Here is a 25,308-nt window from a genome sequence, read left to right on the forward strand (position 1 = left end):
GTTTAGCCTTATATTTTGTTTTTTACTATATAGTTAGATACTATACATATATAATTATACCTAAAACTCTCATTAGACTTTTTCAACTTTGTACGCACTATAAATTTTACTTTTTTTAAGTCACAACTCTTGAACATGAATTTAAGAGATTAGAATTAAAAATTTTAGCACGTTAGAGATACTTGTCAAAAAAGGCTTAAATAATAATATTATTGTATTGCTGAAATTGAGAATTTCATCGAAATACAATTAGCGCATGTTTGCTGTGTGTGCGCATTATCTGTTTATGCGATCAAATTCCAATTACAAAACTTGCGCTAAGCAATTTTCATCGTGACACAATTTCAGAAATATCGAATTTACCCGCATCTGACATCTCAGTACTCACAAAGTCTCTCGAATTACTGTGTTGATTTTTTACGCGCATATTACGTGAACTTTTACGAATACATAATCGAAATTTTTACACACTTTTCAATTTTTTATATATTTCTTATATTTTTTAAATTTTCTTAATTATTTAACAGTTTAATACGCATTGATTTTTTTATATCTTAAATATTTTTTTATATTTAAGAAAAATGTAAGACCTGGCCAAAAAAAGGCAACATATTTTTAATTGTGTCAAATTAATACGCGGAGTAGAATAAGAATCAAGATTAATTAAATGTAACAAGCAACTGAAAGTAAAGATGAATTCACACCGACGATATATTTGCTTGCTTTTGCAAGTAATTTATTTCATCGCGAATTGCCTCGCGGAAAATTTAATACTTAATGTAAATTACAAAAAGCCAATTGCCGTAACTAGCAATGCGTTTCTCAGTTTTACACTGGATCCGGCAACGTTGCTGCATAACATCGACGAACTCACGTAAGTATTTTAATTAATTAAAAACAAAAAAAATTTACAAACGCATTAAAAAGATACTAATTGAAAATAATCATTTTATTTTGCAAGAATTGATATTTTATTGAATTGATAATCAAATTTCAGTTAACATTTTGTCAATCTGTTGAAAAAAAATTAATTTTTCACAAATTTCTCAATTTTATTAATTAAAATTTTAATTTTTCATCAGATATTCTAAACATAGAAAAGTACTATTAAAAGTTTTTAATTGCTGCCAACAAAATATCAATTTTTTAGGATTTTTGTCATATATAGTATTGCTATATATAGTCACAATATAATGCAACTATAATCATAAAGTTTGAATTATATTTTATTATAATCTATATCTTTCTCTTTATAATTGAACGTTTGTATGAAAAAAGAAATGTATATTATCACACAATCTGTATTAATCATTCAGCAAGAATATCGAGAGAAGCACAAATATGGCTCGAGGTTTGGTGCCTGCTTACATTCGTCTTGGAGGAACACAAAGCAACTCTTATATCTTCGAACAAGCGTATTCGCATGACGCTGACATCGATTCAAAGGACACGTTTTTTGGTAAAGTATTATATTAAAGTATTCTATCTTAAGTAGAGAGAGAGAGAGAGAGAGAGAGAGAGAGAGAGAGAGATTCTCTGTAGATCTTAATTAATCTATAAATCTCTTAAGAAAAGATGATATTCTATCACAGGTTAATTAAAAATAACTATGTGACAATGAAACTTATATATCATACTATAAGAAAAATATTATAAAAATAAATATTTTTATTACATAATTTAATGCAATAGTATGCTTTATGTAAATATAAGAAAAAAGCAAGACTAAGCGATTGCACCGAAAATTGCGTTACAAAAATAAACACAATGATAAATAAAATCTTGAAACAAAAAATTAAAGATTAATTGTGTCAATATGTTTTTAATGGATATATCAATATTCTAATTTGCTCATCACATGACTAATCGTGGCGAACAGACTGAAAGGATAGCAAGGACGATGTCAATGGATGAGGACGATGGCGCGGTGACGTAATGCTAATGTCATTAATTCATTTTGAGGTTGCCAGTAATTATATGCACGTCCATTAGCCTTGATGGCAAGAGCGAGTGTCATAATGCAACGTCGACAAGCTCCGAGATAATAGTATGATCCCGAGTTGCAAAAGCGTCGATGTAATATTTAAATTATTACACATGGGTAATGATATAGCTGTGATGTAACGAATCAATTGATATTTATACAGATTAAGAAAGCAATATACAGTGCCTGGCGAGTTGTGATTTCAAATAAAATATTATACATAAAGCGGTGTTGAATAAGTAATCATTTGCTGATGCAATTGCAAATATAAAATCATTTTTGATAAGTTATTGGTTAATCATTATAAATTTTTATTTATTAATCTCTCTCTCTCTCTCTCTCTCTCTCTCTCTCTCTCTCTCTCTCTCTCTCTCTCTCTCTCTCTCTCTCTCTATTTTAATTAAAAGTTTTCGTTTAAAAAACTAAAGCTGCATGTAGAAAATAACTAGATTAATTATTTCTTAAGTAGCTAATTTATTTGGAGGAGAAATTTTTCTGTTTTAATTAATCCAATTGCATTTATTACGATCATACTTGCAATTACAATATTTGCAAATTTATAAAAAAAATATTTAAATCATTCATTATTCACGAGTATATTTTGTATTAAATATGAATTAAACTTTTATTGTCTTGCATGCGTGTAGAAAAGTTGCAAAAAATTAATTGAAAAATATTGAAGATGTACATACAAAACCTTTTTTTCGAAAACCACGCATATTTCAGGATATTGTCAATTACATTTTTCGTAAAAAGATAATTTAATATAAAGATGATAATAAGTTTATATATAAGATGTGTGTGTGTTTAGGCTTATCACTATTCTCTATTAAGATCGTTCTAAGTTTGAATTTTGCAGAAAAGCAATGGACATTAATATATCAATGGGCGAAAAACGTTGGACTAGATCTAATTGTATGCATCGCACCTCGATATATCGAGAATGAATCAAAACTGCATTCCAAAAATTCGATAAACATGACGGAGCTTCTTCCTTTTAGCGATCTCATGGGATACAACGTCAGCTGGCAATTGGGTTATGGTGAAAATCTCTAAAAACCTTATATTTTCAAAACAATGACAAATAAGATTGAATTAAAAGAGATAAAATGATAATTTTTAATATTTTTGAAATATTTTTGAAAAATAAATTTTTTTAAATATATTTGAGTTTACGAAAGTTTGCTCTATAAAAAATACAACATATTTTTCAAATATGTCTAATTTTTAATTGTTATAAAATATTTTTTCACAGAATGCCAAGCTAAATGCAATCTATCCGGTGAAGATCTAGGACAATATGTCGCAAATTTCCGCGAAATGCTGAAGATTTTCCCGAGATATTCAAATAGTTTAATCACAGGACCAGATATTGTGGCATATGAAACAGCGCAACAACAGAAATATCTTCAAGATTATTTAAATTCGGCAGATGTTGCGCTTTCAGCGATTACATGGCATCCGTAAGTTGTTTTATTTAATCTTATGAATATATTAAATACATAAAAATTCTATAAGAAATTTGCATTAAATTGATAAATATATTTTTTCTCCATTTTTATAGTTTATGATAATTATATAATAAAACTACTACATAACACACACACACATTTTAATATAAATAAATTAAACTAAATAAATTAAAATAAATTAAATTAAATATCATAAAAATATAACATAAATAAAATAATGAGAAACACAAACGAAAATCATCAAACTTTTTCAATGGATTTAATATTATTTCAGCGATTTTGCTAGTATCTCTTTAAACAATGACAGCATTTTCATGCCTTACGATAATATGGCTGCTGAGAAGAACGAACTGTACAAAATTATCAATCGTATAGTGGACAAAAAACCGTTATGGATTGGTAAGAACATTATAAAGTTTTAAATAAACAAATAATGTTTATAAGAGTTTATTTTTTTATAATTATATTTATATATTGTGTATACTCTAAAATTTTATATTTATATGCTATATTTATCTAATTTTTAAATATTATATTACATAGACTTTATATGTACATGTGTGTGTATATATAATTTATAGTCTTATATATTTAAATATAAAATTATTATATATAAAATTGTTTTATATGATAGCGGAATCAAAACCCGAAGAGTTTAAAGAGAAATATCTAGGAGCGCTTATTTGGACAACTAGACTCGGAAATGCTGCAAAACTCGGCATACAAGTTGTAATGAGACAACCATCAAACTTTTATAAGGCAACTCCTGTAAGTCGTTTACGTCATAAATATCTTTGATAATATATGTGATATGTATTGGATATATATTCGATATGTATTCAATATTTAATTGAAATGTGTTCAAGTATTCTCCAAATTAAATATGGACTACAATTTTAATTGTCTCATACATATAGGCACATAATTATCAAAAACAATCACACAATAATCTAACTATAATTTAATATATTGTAGTAATTGATGTAAAAAAGTGTGAATTTTATATATCAAAAATTGTATGTGAGATGGATTTACGTATTTAAGATAAAATAAATAAAATTATAAGACATTATTAACAATATCACTTTTTATCAGGATTATTGGGTATCTTTATTGCACAAGACTTTGGTGGGGCGCCAAGTTTTGGGACTAAAACTTCAATCACAAAACAACGAAAGTTACGTACACTTGTACAGCCAATGCACGAAACCATCTGCATTGTACGATAAAGGAGCTATTACGATTTTTGGTGTAAATTTGACACCGAGGGAAGTGACTGCTAATCTAAAAGGCCTCAAAATTAAAACGCTTCACAAATATATTCTGTCGCCAGATTTCGAAACTGCCAACAAAATGTTATCAGAGTAAGTATAACTTTATAACGTATATGTATATAATACAGTAAGATTTTTTAAATATTAATAATATTATATACATGTACAAAAATTGTTGAAACCTCTTAATTTTACGAAAACTACGCATTTTCGAGAATAATGTTTCATATAAAATATATTATAGGATTTAAGAAGGTATATTTATTAGCCTTATCAGTTTGATCTTAAGTGACGTTTTTCAAGGTCATTTTAAAATCAACTCGATTTTTTTAAATAGAACTACTTTAAGTGTTTTATGTAAATAGAATTCTTGTAACGTTCTACATAAAAAATTATAAGGGTAAAATAGCAGAAAATTGAACGAGATATTTTATATTTTAATCTGACATATTTTGATAAAGAAGAATATAAAATATCTCGTAAAATATTTAGTTTTCGATAATCTTTTCTTAATATTTTTATGCATAGAATAATTAAACAAATTAATTGGTCTAAGAAAAAGTATGCAATTTATAACATGCAGCTGCATACTTTTTCTTAAAAGCAACTGTGCGTTTTCCTTACATTAATTGATTCGTCTAATTGTTCTATGCATAAAAGTATTAAGGTAAGAGTATTTTATATTATTAAATACTAAATATTTTACGAGATATTTTGTATTTTATATTGAAAAGATGTCAGATTAAAATATAAAATATCTCGTAAATTGTTTAATTTTTGGCTATTTTATCCTTATTATCTTTTATGCAGAATATTGCGAGGAATTTATTTACATAAAACACTTAAAATAAACTTGAAAAACGCCACCCAGGATCAAATTAATAAGGCTAATAAATAAATCTTTTTAAACCTTATAACTTTTGTATAAAACATTTTTTTCGAAAATGCGTAGTTTTCGTAAAATAAAGAAGCTTCGACACTTTTTGTACACCGTGTATATGTATTAACGTATGATATCAATAATAATAATATTAATGTAAAAAAAATTTATTATCAAATGCTTTATTTAATGTACTAATAACAGATAAAAGAAAGAGAGAATGAAAAAATGAATCGTTATTTAGAGAGAAAGAGAGAGAGAGAGAGAGCAATATTTGCATTTTCTAGCATTAACACTTGTAATAAAAATATTTTTTCTATTTTAATTGTTTAAAAATAAATAAATTATGCAAATTTTGTCTTGACTTAAAATTTTTTATCTACTGTAGATGTGTAGTGACAAATTTCAAAAAACATTATTTTTCAGGAAAGTCTTATTAAATAACGAACCGCTCGATTTAATAAACGATAAGAAATTACCTAATCTAAATCCAGAAATCGTTATCAAGCCTGACGACCTGGAATTAAAACTATCTTCTGGGAACATAGGTTTCTGGGTGATACCTAATGCAAAGGTAAACTATAATAAAATATTTCGCTTATCAAATTTAAAAATAACTGAAATACTATCAATTTAATAGGTAAAAGCTTGCGTTTATCCTGAGGAGGAAACCGAGAATATGACGAAAAAGAAATTATCGAAACGACATAAAAATATCATCCGGCAAGACAATCAAGAACAGAAGATTAATGACACGGACAATCATCAGCATTCAGTCCAAGAATCTGGAAGAATGAAGAGAGATGTCGGCCAGAAATTAGTCGAGATAGGCCTGAAAAGGGACAATGTTCTCAAGAAACGTTCGAGACTCGACGTGAAAGATACAAATGAGAGGAAGACGAAGCGAAGGGATGATTCTAGAAGGGATGAGTTATTGATACCATCTAATCCAAGGACCACCGACAGCGGCGAGAACACTTTCTACGGCTTCTTTCGACGCGAGCCTATCAAAGGATTTCCCGAAAGCGACATTTTTATCACCACGGGAGACTCATCGTTGGAGCAAAATAACAAAGATTACCATTACGTTCAGGATGAAAGCAACGAGAACGATTCAAAGAAGAATATGCAACGTAGAAAAGAATTGACGCAGGAACACACAGAAGATGATACATGGTTGGAAATGGAAAATGATTACATACCGAATGAGTTCTTTGAAAATGTCAAGGTGTTGAATGCAAGAATCCAAGAAAAGCCGAAAAATTATAGCGATCTGTGGGAAGCAGAAATTTTCCCTCAAGAAAATAGCAGAGTTCTTCAAGAACAGCTACCTGTCGAGAAAGAAGAAGAACGAGCTGTAGAAAAAGGGATGCAAAAGTTGATTAATTACTACGATTCCAAAGAACAAGATACAAAATACGAAAATCATGCTTTAAGACGATCTTCGATGCCATCGAGTCAAGTTATCGAAACCCCACTTTATATCAATCATCAAGCGTCGAATATAAAAGCCGAAGAAAGAAAACTGAAAATGCAATCAGGAGCTCCGAGTTTCTTCTATCAACCTCCTCAACATGAGGAAAACAGATCGAATAAAGAGGAGATTTTTGACGTGAATATATCAAACGGTAGAGACAATATTAATACAGAAACGATCAAACTTTCTCGACCTGCTGACGTAAATACGGAATATTCTATTCACGAAATCCAATATCCCATTCTTCACAATAGAAGAGCTAAAAGAAGTAATTCCGAGGCAAAGATTCAAAAAATTCTTACTAATGAAAGAATTAAAGAAAACGAGAAAAATTCGAAAAATTGCAGAATCAACCGAGCTTCCCACTTGTCGAAGAAGCTTCGTCGCGCAAAACGCGATAGTGAAATCTTCGCGGATTCTTCTTCAGAAATAGAAAGCGCGCAATCGAGGAGAAATATTGAAGATTCTATGCTGACAAAAGAAGAATACGAGAAAATTATGGCGGGAGAGATACTCTCCAGTACCGTAACTAACTCCATAACTAATTCCATCGAATCCGATTATGAGCAACGTGATACGACTGCAGAAACTATAACCACAGAGTCAAGCACGTTGAAATATAGACCAAGCTATGAAACGCAGACGATCGATGCAAGTTCGACACCAATAATGGATAATTCAGAAGTAAATGATATTTCGGAGCAGCATTATAATATAAACAACTCTAACATCAAGAGGTTCGTGAATTCGGAATTTTCTCCAATCAATGAAGAAGATTCGAATAAAAATATTGCCAACAATGACGTAACAAAAGAAATGTTTTTTCGTGCCGAAAACCCATCGGACGTCGAGACAACGACGTATGATCCTTCCCAAATTGTGTCTAAGATTTATTCGACTAATAATAAAAGCGATCGTCAGGGACTTGTTGTTTCCTCCGCGACTGAGATCGCACAGGAAACAACCCGCGAGGAAACGCAAATCCTCATCAGCAAGGAGGAAAAAGCCGATAGTACAAGTTATCCAACAGCCACCGAAAAGCAAGAGGACGAAGAATGGCGCGACAATAACGATAAAATTAGATTGAGGAAGTCAATGAGTTCTCTCGAAACAACGAGGAGAATCGCCGAAGAGCAGACGACGACGGAAACAATTTTACCTAAGCTAACAATTGACAATTCGATGAAATCAAATGATAATGTACAACAGAATGTGGAAGATGATCGAAATACTGAATCCGAAGCTTCGACGCAGTCAAAGAAAAATATCGACGCGAAGAAATTGAAAACCATATTTCGCAAAGGAGGACACGCCAGATATGCGAAGAACTTAAATAAGCACGAGCAGATGAGCAAGCTGAACAAAAGGCTCGTGAAGAGGCTGTTGCAACGGTATTACGATGAATTAATGAAGACTGTCGACGCAGAGAAGCGGAATCTGAAGAGAAGAGAAACTTGGGAAAACGATGATTCTCGTCATCTGACCGATCAGGGAGAGTTTATTGGAATTTTGATCGATGACGACAAAGTTCTTTACAAAGATACTAATAATGAAAATTATGAAATTCCTATTGAATTTGTAAAAGAAGTACGTTATCCGAAATATAATCAAGTTTATCAGTTTCCTCGATACTTAAAAGTAATTGAAGATGACGGAGAATCAATCAAATATCATAAACATTATGAGCATCTGCCAAAAATGATCAAAGACGAACAAGAACTGGCAGAAGCGTCTAGATTTTCGGATCATCAACATAATCAAGATTCCGCAGATATGATTGAAGATGAGCGAGAATCAGATGAAACTTCCAAATCTGATGATCGTAGGATCTTTGCAATCGATCCTTCAACATATCATGGCGGCGAACCGATATTACAATTGCACAAAAAGCATTCAAAACTTTCGAAATATTCAAAGATTAAACTGGAAAATCTAAATCAAATTCCAAGATGGATTCTTGAAAAAATCTATCAAGTTCTTTCGAAATCGACTTCTAGCGAAGATCAACATCGAGCTTCCAAGTTACAAGAACACATGAAGAAAGGAAATGCTAATGTCGTATACATTGACAAGACACAAAGACAAAATAATCGACCGAATGATCTCGCGAGATTTGCACAAAATCCTCTTGATCGACAGAATATCAATCAAACTGTAAATAATAAAACAGAAGCTGACTTAAATAATATTAACAAAAATCTTGAAGCGAAACATGATAGCTCAGACATGTCTATAACAGATAAAAATATGGAATTGACAAAAGATGCGAGAATTGAAAAATACACAAAAAATGAAAAATCTGTCAATTATCATGATGAAAAAGAAGATAAATTGAATATTAAAAAAACTGAAGAAAATATGATTCCTAAAAATATTGGTACAGATAAAGAAGAAATGTTAAATATAAAAAGATTCAATCATATTACAGAGTCAGAATATAGAGCGAAATATTTGAATAATAAGAGAAAGAATATAGCGGATGATATATATAAAATAGCTAAAGATTCTCGAGAAATTATTAAACCTTACGATTCAAATAAGGAGATACAAAATAATATAAATATAGAGATGCCTAACAACAATAAAGCAACCAAAAATGTTGAAAAAATTATTGGAAACGATGTTAAATTAAGCAAATTTGGAAAAAGAAATGCAAGAAAACAAAGAGACGTTAATACACAAAGGAGAGACAAATATTTAAAGCACCTGCTACATTCTCTGTAACGTATTTTATTGTTATTTATTTTTTTATTAAATAAGATTTTTATATGTATATAGTATGTATAATTAAAAAATAATAAATAATTATGCATATTATATATATAATTATTTTATTATTTTTATATAAGTCGACACACACAATTTAATTGCTCTATAATTATAAAGTTTATAATTATAGAGCAATTAAATGCTAACTTATATATGCAATTACATATTTACTAATTTAGTGACAAAAAACATAAATATTTTCGAAATTTCACAATTAGTGTTAAAATTTTTCTTTTTTTATGCTTATTATTATAGTACTAATTGAATCTATTCTTTTGATCTTTAGATTAACGAGAGAAGATACACAAAATGACGAATCAAATTCTGATATGTACGATTCCTTGACAGAAGACTCACAATCAGAGGAAATATTTAGCGAACAGCAAATCCCGCTCTATTTGTTGACAAAAAAAGATGAATCGCTATTAAACACCATCCTGTTACGGAAATTAAAAACCTACTTGGCCTCCTCGAAGAAAGACTTGGAAATCAATCAGCAAGATGAGAAAAAATACAAGTCACCAAAGTATATCGTCTTTATACCGACTAAGAATGAGAATTCGTATAAAATGTTAGAAGTGAAAGATTTTGACGATTCGTTAGAAAGTTTCGAGATTCCTCATTCCGAGAGTCAATATTTATCACAAAAGATATCAGATTCGATAATCAGATATTCAGATGATGAATCTTCAGAAGAATATGAAGGTCTCTCGGATCTGGTAAATGAGAGTACAGAAAATACTTCAGATAAAAAAGCTTACTCGTCGGAAAGTATGCAAGATATTTCTGTAGATGTCGAAGATGTTGAAATTAATCGTGAATCCGAAATGGAAGACGAGCAATATAAAAACGAAAAAATCAAATGTTTAGAAATGAAAAATCAAATATCATCTGATAAATGTGGAATGTTTTTATTATTTCCCTGGAGAGAAAACGAGAGAACAAGACAGCGAAGAGAGATCAGAAACAGAATCAATGAAGGCATAAATCAAATAGGAGGCGAGGTAAATATTCTCTTAAGGCTCCTGGGTGCTCACCGCGGCCATATTGGATTGTGACGTCAGAGGCGAGAAAGCACACGCTGAAAATTCTTAGATGCCATTTTTTAATGAAAAGATATTTCGATTAAACAGCACTTCAGATGGCTTTAGCACACTCTTAAAAACCCCGGAAAACTATCCTTTTCCCTTTATAATCAATCAACATCTGTAAAATGATCGAGATATCAGACTTTGACATGCGGAATGACTGCGCATGTGCAAAGACCAGACGGACTGGGCTTCATAATATTACATTTTACAGCTGTTGATTGATTATAAAGGGGAAAGGATAGTTTTCGGGGTTTTTTAAGAATGTGCTAAAGCCATCTAAAGTGCTGTTTCATCGAAATATTTTTTTATTTCGAAATGGCATCTAAGAAATTTTAGCGTGTGTTTTCTCGCCTCTGACGTCACGATTTCGACATGGTCGGCAAGGAGCCAGGAGCCTTAACGCAATAACAACCTGTTGAAAATGCGATTTATCTTTAGATGAAAAAAGACATGTTTTACGTAACTATCAGGCAATATATTATATAAAATAGATTCTCTCAATATGAGCTAAAAGCTATAAATTATACTAATGTCAGAGAACTTATATTAGCAAGCTATAAATTAATATAGCTTGGAAACTTGGTAATTACTATTTCTCGATAATTATATTATGTACATTTTTTTGCTATAATATGTTGCTATAATATATTTCTTTATAATATTAGTATCGTTCTATTTTAATAAATTTTTAATAAATATTATTTTATTTTTATCAGATGCAGTCAGAATCAAATAAATTTTCTTTGATTGATAATATCAAAGACGAAAAGATCGAAAATTCTTCAAATAAAAACAATATTGATAAACAAGAAAAAGAAAAACTAATAACGGAAAAAAATACAGAAACTTTTTCACAGACTCAAATAGACCAAGGAAATCATGACGATCTGCTTGAAGACTTTATAAAAACTCATCAGAAGAATTACTCAAATAAAAAGAAAACCTTTTTCATGAAGAACAAAGAAAAAGATAAAAATGTAAAAAACAATATCTTGCAGAACGATAAAGAATTACCATCTTTTATGATTAGAAAAAGTAACTCCAAAGTTACAAAATGCGATTATCGACGATTTGGAAAACACGCAAAATTTCACGAAATTCGTAGAACCGTTTGTCGATAATTTCGAAGAGAAATTCAACAAGACTGTTTTGGCTTCGGATGAAGAAAAGTATTTAAAAAGTAAAACTTCCGAAACTATCGGCAACCCTTTTCACATTGCGATTATAAGTATAAAAAGATTTATTGCATTTTTGTCAGGAATTTATCAATTCTTTATATAAAATTATATATTTTATCATATAATTTATTATATTAATTATAATTCAGAAATTATAATTTATTGTTTGTAATTTTATTGTATTATATTTAATATAAATTGTTTTATATATTTTTATTTATATAAATCTTAAGTAATCTTAAATAAAAAAAGATTAAAAAGATTTGACGATAAATTGATAAAAAAAAGATTTATCTGATATATTGTAGTATATGTATATTCAAATTGTATTATATATATATATACATATATATATATATATATAATTATATAGTATATATATATATAGAGTGTACATATTATATTCTAAATATTTAACGCCGATTATATGTACTATAATTTTTTCTGTACTATAACTTTTAAATAGTGAAATTACAAATAAAAAAAAAATCATTGCAAACCATTACAAACGATTCTTGTATTAATTGTAAGATGTATCATATATTATTTTTATTTTCAAACCAAAAGAGTCATTTTTTTAAAATGCTGATATTTATGGCTTTGATTATTTTTTTTATATCAAACGAAATTATTGTCATTGCAATAACTACAAAATACTATCATTTTCGTTATTGAAAACTTTGTTTATTACGAAATATTTGTTTCGATTGCAATAAAACAATTACAACAATTCATATAACAATTGCCTAATATTTTTTCTCGACATTAGCGATACTTTATTTCTTATCATTTCCGACATTTTCGATGCTCGATCACGATTATGTATGAGAGTTTATATTCATTTTTTTCAAGACTTGCAATCTCATATTGTTTGCGATACACATCTCTCTCTCTCATACATGATTTTCACCAAATTATTATCCAAAATTTAAGTAAAAATTGATGAGACTCACCGATATACGATGCGCAGCAGCAAAGTTGTAAACTGTAAAATAAAAAAATATGGAAATTATATAGTCAAATTTAAAATAATTAATATTTCGAAAAATAAAATTATTATTTACATTAATTTTTTTATTCAATTTATTAAATAGATATTTAATTAAAAATATTACATTATTTTTATCAAAATTTTTTTTAGATATAAACTTCTATAAAATTTGGTCAATAAAAATTTAATTTTTTATAAATAATCTGAATAATAATTTCTTTTATAAATATATATAAAAATATTTTATAAATCCATAAATATTAAACACAAATAATTTTAAACATTTTTTAAAAATAAAACAAGCAAATATTATATATATATAAAATACTCTCTCTCTATATATTACAAAATAATGTACAAAAAATATACCTTGCACAAATATGAGATTTATTTAATTAAGCTTAAATAAAGAATAAGAAATAAATAATAATATAATAAAATAAATAATAAAGAAATTATTCACCATATATAGTTGTCCCACCGTTGCCCAATGCCACCCCGGGCCTCCTCATCTCTTCCTCTCTTTTTCCTCCTTGTTCCCTTATGGCACTCACACGCGAAATTCACTCGCGAAAACGCTAATAGTTTATTACAACTTCGCGCGTACTCTAATCACGAGAATATTACGATCGCGCGGCATTTATTTGCACGGCACTCCCGACGTTAGTCGCATATGACGCGCACTCATTGCATGAAAGCTTCGAAACACTTGCACTCGCGTTACTTTTTTTCGTTTTCCACGCGTTTCGGTAAAACGCGAGAATCATCGCGAGAGCTTATTCGCGCGCGCGAACTTCGGCGGCTCGAGTCGGAGCTGTGGCGTCACCCGCTTTCGGAGGAACGAACGATTATTGAGGGAGATTCACGGTCGACGAGATCAATCTCGCGCGTGCGATCGCGATTATGATGTCAGTACATGCGGCGCGATTTATACGACAATTAACGACGTAAAGACACTAATTAATAATAGTCACACTCGTGTATGCTTTGACAGACCGGCGATGAGCGCGCGAACGTTGGCCGCGAACAATGCGAAAGTGCACCAGATGGCAGCATTCTAAATTGTGTTCAGAAATATATTCACCTAGGGTGAAGCGCTCGATCGACCAATCAGGACAAAGAGATCCTCGGTCTCCGATTGGTCGGTCAAATTCTGCACTTTGACGGACGGATTTCCGAACGCAACCCTCAAGTTTCTCTCGTAATATATGGCGCCATTTACGAATCGCTTTTGAGTTATCCATCGTGAGTAAATTACTTTATTTATTAATTCGCGTTGTGTGTGTAATATTTTGTACTGTATTTATATTAATTGAGATATTCTATTTGAAACGAGAATATTGTTTCGATTTTATTATATCAAACGTCACGTTATTTCCCAAGTAGCAAAATGACGTCATAATGACGGTAAATTTTGATCACAAAAAGACCGATTAGACGTCTTAATTAGGTCTTATAAGATCCGAAAATGACGTCGATATGTCACATCCACAAGACGTCATTTTCTGACTTCTTATTGACGACATAATATGACGAATATAATACTTAAGATTGACAAAACTTCGATATTTTAACAATTAATACATGGCATCAGTTTTAGCCCAGTAAGAATAAATCATTCGATAAATATATTACATATTCGATAAATTAAACAATTAGAATATAAAAGTTTTAAGTATATTTGACAACAGAAGAATTAAATTCTTAACAAATTAAAGCCTTAACAAATAAATTTACGCGCATACTTAAATTTATTTGTTAAAAAGGCATTCTTCTGTTGCCAAGTGTACCTTATAGTTAGAGGTACTTGGTACTTACATGATACTTTTAATTTTAATAGCAGTTGTTTGCCAGCTTTATATAATTCCATGACTAAAACTTAAATACGATAATAATAAATTAAATACGATAAATGAAAGAACTAAATTTGGACGAATTTAAGACGTCTTAAGACATCTTCAAAATAACGTCTGTAGTTGATCTAAAAAATAACGTCTTATAAACGTCCATTATATTAGTCACTGACGTCATGGACCAAAAATGACTAAAAATAGACGTCATAATGTCGTCTTCTGACGTCACTTTGCTACTTGGGTCTCATCGTATCGATGATTCGTGTAATTGTTAATTGTTTTTTTCATTCGCATAGATCTTTCGTGATACAAGTTGTAGCAAAATCTATTCTTCCGAGCTGTATTTTCTACCTTTCTAAGCATAATTTCCCCTTCTCTCTTCTCTTCCCAGATAGCACTATATGTCGAAAATCGGTGCAAAAGAAATCTTTAAGATAGTTTTAAGATGTCTTTTGAATATCATAAGACTTCTTGAAGATGTTTTAAAGATGTCTTAAAGATTTCTTAAAGGTATCTTATGCTCCAATTTTGGACATGATGCTGTCTGGGTTACATCGTTTTAACTTCAAGTATAAAAAATTAATAATATACGCATTGCAATTAATAAACGATTTACATATATAAAAAGAGATAAAAAGAAATCAAAGATAAAGACCTTTTGCGAGTGTAATAATAGGACGTATTAATAATAGAACGCAAATCTATTTGTCGAGATGCCGAATTATATTTAATATCCCGCGTCACCGCGTAAAAGTATCGCTATATATTGTTTTCGGAGTAATAGGAGAAAGATGAGAGCTCTCCATCCTCTCCTCTCCGAAATCATAATATTGTGTATTTTTATGCGTAAAACACGAATCTGTAAATTAAAATTGTCGCTCTCTTCTTTTGTTGTTGTATATATGTAATTAAAATTTAAAATATTATATATACAGGATGTCCCAGAATTAGTGGTACACCTATTAATGATCATCGGGAAGAATAGTCATCATTTTTTGCAAGTTCCCAATTTTTGTCATGTATCTAAATTTTATTTCCACAAGACTTTGTTTGCAAAAAACCCTTTATCTTCAATCGCTTATAACTCAAAAATGATTGATGCCTCGATATTTTCGCTGAGGTAAATTCGTCTTCAAATAATCCCAGGAATTTGCCATTAACAGGTGTACCACTAATTCTGGGACATCCTGTATGTATTCAAAGTACATACGTGATACATACTTCCGGAAGATGTAACCTAACTCAAACCAAATTTTAGTTTTAAATCAAAAATAGGTTTGCATAGTTAGAGGTCATATCTTCCAGAAGTGGAGCCTCCCTCCCCCGTGTAGGGAGGCGGAACCTACTGTAACTTTTTTCCTACTTGAGAGCGACAATTTTAATTTATAGATTTGTATTTTACGCACAAAAGTACACAATATTATAAAATTTTTAATAAAATCGGAGAGGACGGAGCTCTCCTTTAATATTATCTATAAATAATTAAAAATATAAATATAAATATAAATATAAATACAAATACAAGTACAGATACAAGTATAGGTACAAATACGCAAGTATAAGTATAAATATAAATATAAATTTAAAATATATTATTACCTCTTGCGATTTCGATACGGCTAACCCGATTATCCCAAAATAATAATTTCCCGAAATAATAATAATACGAATTAAGTATGAAACATTTTGAACGCTAGAGTTTATAATAAACGTGATGTTAAAAAAGAAGATAAACGTTTGTGTATCACATGTTCTGTGTATCTAGCGCGCAAAAAATAGTAAATTATTACACTTTGAATACTATAAATTTTAAATTTCACGTTCTTTACGAAATAATTGTGAATTGTCATGATAATTTTTATTTGAAGATTATTAGTCGTAATTTTTTTTTAGTGTGTATAAATTGATGAGATAAATTGAGAGCAAGACATGATAAAAAGTGCACCAATAATTTCCTTTTTGTTTAAAATTGTTTATTACGTCAAACGTTTTGGTTCCAATTTTTGAATTATCTTTAGCGACTGTGTTAAATCAACAAATATACATATACAAATTAAAGTTTAAGTCATCGATCACAAGTGCAAATTATTTAGAAAATATCGGTACGCGCGGTACATTGAAAAAAAGTCGTTTATTCTGTCTGCATTATTGTTTAAATCTGTCGTATTTTAAATTGTTTTAAATACAAATGCAAGTAGCTTTGCACTATAATTACATAACGATTAAATACATTTATAATTGCATATATATAGATATTTATAATTGCATAACAATTAAAAATATATTTATATTCATAGCATCACGAGAAATTATAACCGCAAGAGATTCTTAAAACAATGAGGTCACTAATGAATTGAATCGAAAGCTGCTCATATATATATATATATATATACACATATCATTACGACATAATGGACGAGCTAAATTTCATAACGATGTGATGACAAGAGATATATGTAATCAATGAATCGCTAAATTATTATTTAGTGCGCTTTCGATCACGATTGAATTCAGTTCGTCTTTAGAGACAGCAGAGAACAAAGTATATAAATTTCGATCTAATATATATTGATTATAATTAATAATTTTTCAACTATTAATATTTAATTTTGTATTTTAAAATTAAAATTAATTTATTAATTATTTAACAATTTAACTTATTTTTATATATATTTAAATTTTATTTATTTTATATAATATTTTCCTCTCTGTTCTCTATTCTCTTCTCTCTTTTTTATATCTTTCTATTTAAAAATTAAATTTAGTATTTAATTTTTTATTAATTATATTTAATTTTATAAAAGTAGAAAGGAGAAAGAATTACTATCTAATGGATATTATAAATAATATTTTTACTATTATAAATATTATATTTTGGATGTAAAATAAAAATTTTGTGTCCAAAATCAAGGAGCATAATGACATCAAGAAGTGGTTAACAGTGAATGTGATCAATATGTATAAGAAAATAATTTTGATCGTGTTGATGTTACTTGTGATTGTCTGCTCGGAGGAAACTTCTGCCAAGAATGCGACGCAAACAAATTTCTTAAATTTAAGGTAATTAAAAACTCTTAATTAATTAATAAATTAAGAATTTTAATTATAGAAAAATGTTAGATCCTTATAATTCAGTATAATGAATAGAAATTCTAAATAAAATGAATCTAGATTCTTAATATATTAGTTAAATAAATTCTATAAATTTTTTTTCATTAAATCTGATTTTATCAAACATATTTTAAATGATATCCCTTTTGTATATATTGATTGACAAACAAATATATAAAAATATAAATATATATATTAATATTGAAACTTTTTTGGGATCTAAATGTGATATACTCCGAATTTGATTTTTGGGACTTTATTCAACTTTAAAGAGTCTAAAAGTATGTTAATCTTAATTGCTTAATTGTTTATGTCAGCACATCGTTAATCATTTTTATTACGTGCACACAACAAACTGCTGAATTGAAAACTTTGAGGTTGTCAGATTATTACTTACAGAACAACGTTTGTAGAACACATGCATATGATTTAAAAATAGAATAGAAATATAATATGTTTCATAGAGAAAAATTATCTATAGTTTTGTACTTATTTAAATTAATTTGTGCAAATAAAATTGAATTGTAAATTAATTTTTAGCGTACTTTTTTAGCTTGATTGTCAAATTATGTACATTTGAAATATCTAATCTCTTAATAGCAAGTTTTTTGTGACCGAATACTTAATTACTTGTAGATTATCGACAATTCTCCCGTACTTATCATTTCAAAATAATCAAGATCTCACAAAGGATAACGAAAAGAGATCGCTCTATTTATCAATACAATCACAGACACGAGATGAATACAAAAAGCCAAAAGAAATAAGCCAAAAAACGAAGCGTTGCGGATCGTTGCCTCGGAAAAACAGATTTTCCTCATTAACGAGAAAGGAAGATTCTAACAAAGCAGAGATGAATACAAGAAGCCTTAATAGAAATATCAAAATTCCCAAGCAAAATTCAAATGCCCGTACTCTCGGAAAAGACGTAAAATATTTGCAGGAAAATCCTGCAACATCAAACAGAATGAAAGTTGAAACACATAAAAATACCTTTTTACAAGCCCGTAAGAATAACTTGAATGCAGAAAATTTAGAATCTCGAAAAAAGAAGAGTGATAAGGAAAATTGTATTTGTTATTGTAAAGAGAAGAACTGTGCATCTAAATCATTAATGAAAAGTTCATCGGAATTATTAAGTTCTTCCAGAAAAGACAATCCTGAAAAGACAAATCATCAGAGACTAGCTAAAGAGGAAAACACAAAATCAAATATCCTACAGCAAACATCGCCAAAATTATGCCATAAGAGTCGTCACGAATTACGCGTTCCTAGTTTAATCAATTCTTTTCCGAAACGATTTTATCAAATACGCAATATCCCCCGTGTATCAATTCTGTATGGAAAAACACCGAATATTTTGCCTCACATGGTAGAAAACGAGAAAAAAGTTGTCAATATCGGAGTTCCATTTACTACATTTGAGAACAGACCAAATTTTCTAGCCAGAAGTAACGATTACAATCAATATCGACCGCTCACTCGTCAAAATTCAAATCCCTGTCCACGTAAAATGGAAGAAAATCGAGTTGGAAGTCCCGTCATATCAACAACTATTACACAAACGGAAAGTGACCTTGAATCAACGACTGAAAAAGATCAAGAAGATTTTTTCAAGCCAACTACAGAAACTTCGACCGATCATGTAGACGTGTCAATTGATTCAGAAATGGAAACTAATTTTTATCCGAACTATTCGAATGATGTAGGTGAAGAGAGCAGCACTATTGATTTTTCCAATTCGGAAACAATGGATAAATTAGACGATTCTACAGAAAGCGTCGATGGAAATCAAGGTGACGATTTTTCTAGGCTAATGTCATCCTCCACAAATTATGTCGATAGAAGCGGAACACCATCCGTCATCTATCCATCAATCATGCATGATGAAAAATTGATAAACATGGAAGAGTGTATAAAATTATTCGGTCGCGACGTGTGCGTACTCAGTGCGTCACCAGAAGTACCTTCAAAAGAGGCACAAAAGAATATAAATGAATATTCCACGATTAAAATTCCGGAATATATCGTACGAATGTCCGCTAAAGAAGGAACAACGTCAAATAATGTCGATTATTCGGATAAACTCGGAACAACCGATACGTACGTACAATCGAAGTCGTCCACTAATGGAATCGAAACGTCAAATGTTGATTCGAATGAGTATCTCGAATCAACAAGTACGGAATTAAATATTGATGATGATGAAAACTTTTCACAAGAATTTTATGCAGGATCTATCGAACACACTGATGAACCAAACGACGACTATGATGAGAATAAATTATTTAACTCTGAAGAAAATACGCTTATTCCAAAGAAAGAATTGATGGATCGGATAACTGATGAGACTATGGAGGCTGCAAGAAATACACAGTTAGGAAAGGGTAAGAGTCATAAAGATGAATCATTGTTAAGTTTAAATAATAAGGAAACAACTCCAACTTTAAGCATTCTTCGTAAAGAAGAGACTACAACTATTAGTTACGATTCTGAAACCGGACATAATTTTGAAGAGGAAATCATAAATAGATTGAGTAAATCAGGGCTCGATACTTCTCGTGAGAGGAAAATTCAAGAACAATCCAAAGAAATTACAACTATCAGTCATGATTCTAAAGCAATGTATAATTTTGAGGAAGAAAGTATGCACGATTTGAAAAAATTAAATACCGATTTTGATCCTGAACAAGAAATACTTCAAAAACAGTTTAACGAAGAAATTATACCAATCAGTTCTGATTCTAACACCAAATATGACGCTGAAGAAGTAACTGAAAATAATATATTAGGAATAAAAACCGTTAATCCTGGAGATAAGATTTTTCAAGAACAACTCGAAGTGCAATACCTTGATCACGAAGGAATGGATTATTTAAATAATAAAGAAGATATCACCGATAGTCTCGAAATCATCGATTCGTCATCGGAAAGATTACCATTCTACGACAACACTTTACTTTTAAATTCCATCAGAAAGGTCATCAACGACTTCGCATCGAATGCTTCCTCAGCCAAGACAAAAGATCTTGACGAAAATATTCTTCATATACAAGGTAGCAATTTACTACCAGAAATCTTACAAATTCCGAATCTCGAGAGTATCCTGTTAATTCCGCAGATAGAAAACACGATCGTGGAAAAGGTAAAAGATGTTCTATCCGATATCGCAGCTACTTCCAGAGGACACTTCACGAATGATTGGTCGCATGACGTGATCAGAAACGCTTTTCGTAGCATATTAGAGGCTCTTTCTTCAGGTTTTCACGGAAAATTCCCACCGACGACGGTCGAGGAGCATCATCAATTTAAGAACGAACAATGGATAATCAATTCGGTAATCTTAGCACCAGTTCCAGACAGGAAAGTATCATTAGCAAATCCGGAAAACTTACGGGAAAGCATCAGAAACCTTCTAAACTCTTCAGCAATCGCATCGCAGATAGATCAATACGTTGTGCGAAACATGATTGTGCAGAGCGTGAAAAGTTTGACTAAAGACAAACAAGAAGAAATAGAAGATTCGATAATACATGAGTTGAATTATATACTTCGGACATCAAAAGATTCGGAAGATATGGACGTTTTGGGAAAAAATAGATTTATTGATAATGAAAAAGTGACTTTTCCGCAAAAAATATCAGCAGACAATTATGAAAAAGGAATAAATATTGGCAATTTAATACCAATCTATAAACAGACTGCTGACATAGAAAACAATACAGAAATAGACAATAAGAACATGCCTATTTATAAAATTAATGAAAATGTCACAGATCAAATCTTGAATGGGATACGGAAGATGGATATGCAAGATGATGAAGTGAAATTAAAATTAGCTGAACCGTCGAAAATTGCAGTGACATATCACAAAGCTATTTCACAAAATAATCTCATATCAGCAATTTCTGTAGAACCAAATTTAACAGAAGTTGAAGAATTAAATGAAGAAGAAGAAAATGTATTGACAACTACAATTTCATCGATTATGACTAAAAATTTTGACGAAAGAGAAAGAAATATGGTTAACCTGACGCCAAGAATAAAGGACATCAATGACAATAATAAATCGTCAATAATTCGTTATTCACTAGATAATCAAATTTTGAAATACATTAAAAATTATCGTACTAATGATAAAAATATCCAAGTTACAACAATACCCTCGAACTTTATACAAGAAACCTCACCAAATTTCGCGCAGACATCGAACGGCATAATTTCAAAAAACATGATGGAAGATATCGGAGACAAATATATTTTTAATGACGAAATATTGACAAAGTCAACTGACAGTTTCATGTCACCTACGAACGTAAAATATCAAAATGAAAAATTAAAAATCGCTTCTTCGACGGATGAAATTGATCCGGCGATAATATTGGAAAGAATCGAACATAATTTATCGCCAATAAAATATTATTCGCCAGAGATTTTAAAATACATAAAAAGTCATCGTAATAATAATGATAATGATGATATAAATGTTCAAGTTACAACGACAAGTTTTACGCAAGAAACTTCTCCCGATTATACACAAATGTCGGACGATGTAATAAAATTAAATGACAAAATATTGACTACTTCAGCCGATAATGTAATTTCACCTCTAAATGTAGACTATGGAAATTACGAATCCGAAATCACTCCCTCGATGGATAAAGATATTTTAGATTCTCAGCAGCATAATTTTATAACAAAAGGAAACATTATTGACAAAATCCACCAAGTTACTACGGAAGTTCAACGAACCTACACAAAAACTACGTACTTCAAGGTAAAGCCTTCTTCTGACGATAGTCCAAGAAGGATCAGTTCGTCTCTATCGACTTATGCTGACACAAATAGCAACGATAATAAGGACAAGAATAGCGATAATTATAATGACAATCTAATTGGTAATAAGATGTATAACACCGATAATACGGAAACAAATAAACAAAGAACTATTTCATGCCCCAAATCGTGTTTCCTCGGCAATATCTATCCTCTTCAGCTATTTCCCTCAGATAGTATAAAACTGCCAGTGGAGATCGAAAAATTGAAAGACGATTCTTACGCCTTGTCAATCACCAAAAATATATGCGAGCAGATTCTGGAAAGAAAATGTTCCTGCTGTCTGCCACTGCAAGGACACTTGATTCTATCGTGTAACAAAAATCAAGACCAAAAAGATATACATATGATGACTTCAGATCGAGAAGATATGAAGAATGGTGAAAAAAATTATCATTCGACTGAATCGCCTAGCGTAATGATGACTTTGATGACTACGGGGAAAAACGCCTTGAGAGTGCAAAAATCAGAGGAAGAAGAAGAAGAAAGAATAAGGGCGCACGATCTTTCGAAGCGAAACTTGAATGATAATAATCTAATAACGATTTTGATGCCAGTCATTGATTTTGCGAAGAAATATCTGTTGCTCGATTCTAACAAAACTGAAATAATGCAAAACTATGATGAGTCATTAATGGAGTCAGTCGGAGAATCTGATAATGATCAGTTAGAAAAGAGAAATCTCAATGATATCTTTGAAACGAAGGAAAAGGATGAATTTGTGAGTAAAATTAAAGATGCAACGGATAACTTACAAAATTCGGTAAATTTTCGGGAGAGAAAAGATACCTTGAGCATAAATTTCCCAAGATCCTCCTCAATTTCTCGAAATTTTCATAATTCGGAGAATTCGATAGAAATTGAATCACGGAAGAAAAATTCCAAAGCAAATCGATTTGAAATAACTGAAGAATTGCGTAAATCGGAAACTGAAAAAGACATTCAAAATATAAATACTCAACGAAAAATAAATTCTAAAAATAAAAAAAGAAATCCTATTTTAAAAAGAATTAATAATAGTTCTAAAGAAGACACTGAAATGAAGACTGAAGAAATAAAATCGAATAAATACCGAATAGCAGATGTCGAAAAAGGTAATTATCATATAAACTTTATAATAAAAGAATCAAAATGTTAGAAGAATGCAAATAAAATTCTATTTTAGGAAATATTAAAGATTTCAGGAAGAAAAAAGAAAAGAAACCTCGACAAACGATAGGATCTGAAAATCACGAGAGAATTCCTATTTCGAGGATTATTATTTCCAGAAACAAGAACAACATCGAAGAAAGCGAAGAAAGCGAAGAAACAAATTGGGATGAATTAACAGATATTGGAGAAGGTAATAATCACTTATTAAAGCTGATAAGTAAATAAAATATGATAAACAATAATGAACAATTCTAATGAACTATTTTTAGAAAACGTTTATCATACAAAAAAGAAAAAGGAGTATAAAGTGTATATGATGGACAATAAGCAGAATGTTCCAAGAATTAAAATTGCTGAAGAAGATAGTAAAAAGCCATATCGATCTCAGCGAAATGCGAATAACGTCGCAAATAAAAGAGTAGAATTAGTGAAATCTGTGCTTTATTGGCTTAAAGGCCTTCTCTTAGATAAATAAATCACAAGGATAATGAAATGATAATAAGCTTTGAAAATCTTTATTCTTAAAATAAAATTAATTTTTTCAAGTATCAATAAATTCATTTTATATAAAATTACTTTTTATAAATTTTTTAAAAATTTGCTTTTTTTAATTAGATTTTCTCTAAAATATTCTTGAACATTATTAAAATTTTCTTTAACTTATAAATTTTTCTTGTAGATCTCTTTTTTTATAGAAAAATATCAAAAATTTATTATATTAATATTAGTATAAAGATATAAAATACAAAAATAATCCACTTTTTAACTATATATATATATATATATATATATATATATATATATATATATGTATATATATATATATGTATATATATACCGGGTGTCCCATTTTAAAGGACCCACTCAAATATTTCAGAAACACTGCGTTAAATCAAAAAATGTTTCCTACAAAAGTTGTAGGGTTTCGAGGGGGACATAACATAGTAATATTCATATGACCTTGGGCGGCGTCTCCAAGGTCAAGTGAAGGTGAGAATAAATTTTTTTAATGGAAACCCATATTTTTTATTATAAAATCTTTTTCTACTAATTAATTTGAACAACTTTTATCTGAAACATTTTTTTATTTTCTTCAAAATTCATTCTCACCTTCACTTAAGGTTAACCTTCACTAACCTTGGAGACGCCGCCCAAGGTCAAATTACTATGTTATGTCCCCCTCGAAACCCTACAAATTTTGTAGGAAACATTTTTCGATTTAACGCAGTGTTTCTGACAA

The 25,308-nt window shown here is 29.8% G+C and overlaps 2 protein-coding genes across 2 annotated transcripts; both read left to right on the plus strand.

Annotated features, from left to right (window-relative positions):
- The first annotated feature begins 680 nt into the window (after positions 1-680).
- Positions 681-12,199, plus strand: LOC145936718 (uncharacterized). The gene is made up of 11 exons (XM_083039183.1): positions 681-874; positions 1,317-1,459; positions 2,844-3,026; positions 3,240-3,447; positions 3,731-3,855; positions 4,091-4,224; positions 4,552-4,820; positions 6,037-6,184; positions 6,251-9,807; positions 10,143-10,860; positions 11,664-12,199. Exons 1-11 carry the CDS (start codon positions 693-695, stop codon positions 12,066-12,068), a joined length of 6,072 nt encoding a protein of 2,023 aa, XP_082895309.1. The 5' UTR covers positions 681-692; the 3' UTR covers positions 12,069-12,199.
- A 6,734-nt stretch (positions 12,200-18,933) lies between these two features.
- On the plus strand, positions 18,934-24,543 carry LOC145948800 (uncharacterized). Its single transcript, XM_083058379.1, has 3 exons — positions 18,934-24,010; positions 24,082-24,258; positions 24,338-24,543. The coding sequence occupies exons 1-3, from the start codon at positions 18,934-18,936 to the stop codon at positions 24,541-24,543; spliced, it is 5,460 nt and encodes a 1,819-aa protein (XP_082914505.1).
- Positions 24,544-25,308: the final 765 nt, after the last annotated feature.

The sequence above is a fragment of the Prenolepis imparis genome, unplaced genomic scaffold (genome assembly GCF_030444845.1).
Source record: "Prenolepis imparis isolate NDT839.2.m4 unplaced genomic scaffold, iyPreImpa1.0 SCAF_1, whole genome shotgun sequence".
NCBI lineage: Eukaryota > Metazoa > Arthropoda > Insecta > Hymenoptera > Formicidae > Prenolepis > Prenolepis imparis.

Excerpts from the sequence above, each read along its gene's own strand:
- LOC145936718 (XM_083039183.1), top strand. The coding sequence starts at position 693 with ATGAATTCACACCGACGATATATTTGCTTGCTTTTGCAAGTAATTTAT. Across the intron at positions 3,027-3,239 it reads CAGCTGGCAATTGGGTTATG|AATGCCAAGCTAAATGCAAT; the intron begins GTGAAAATCTCT and ends ATTTTTTCACAG. Across the intron at positions 3,448-3,730 it reads TCAGCGATTACATGGCATCC|CGATTTTGCTAGTATCTCTT; the intron begins GTAAGTTGTTTT and ends ATATTATTTCAG.
- LOC145948800 (XM_083058379.1), top strand. The coding sequence starts at position 18,934 with ATGAATACAAGAAGCCTTAATAGAAATATCAAAATTCCCAAGCAAAAT. Across the intron at positions 24,011-24,081 it reads AATAGCAGATGTCGAAAAAG|GAAATATTAAAGATTTCAGG; the intron begins GTAATTATCATA and ends ATTCTATTTTAG. Across the intron at positions 24,259-24,337 it reads ATTAACAGATATTGGAGAAG|AAAACGTTTATCATACAAAA; the intron begins GTAATAATCACT and ends AACTATTTTTAG.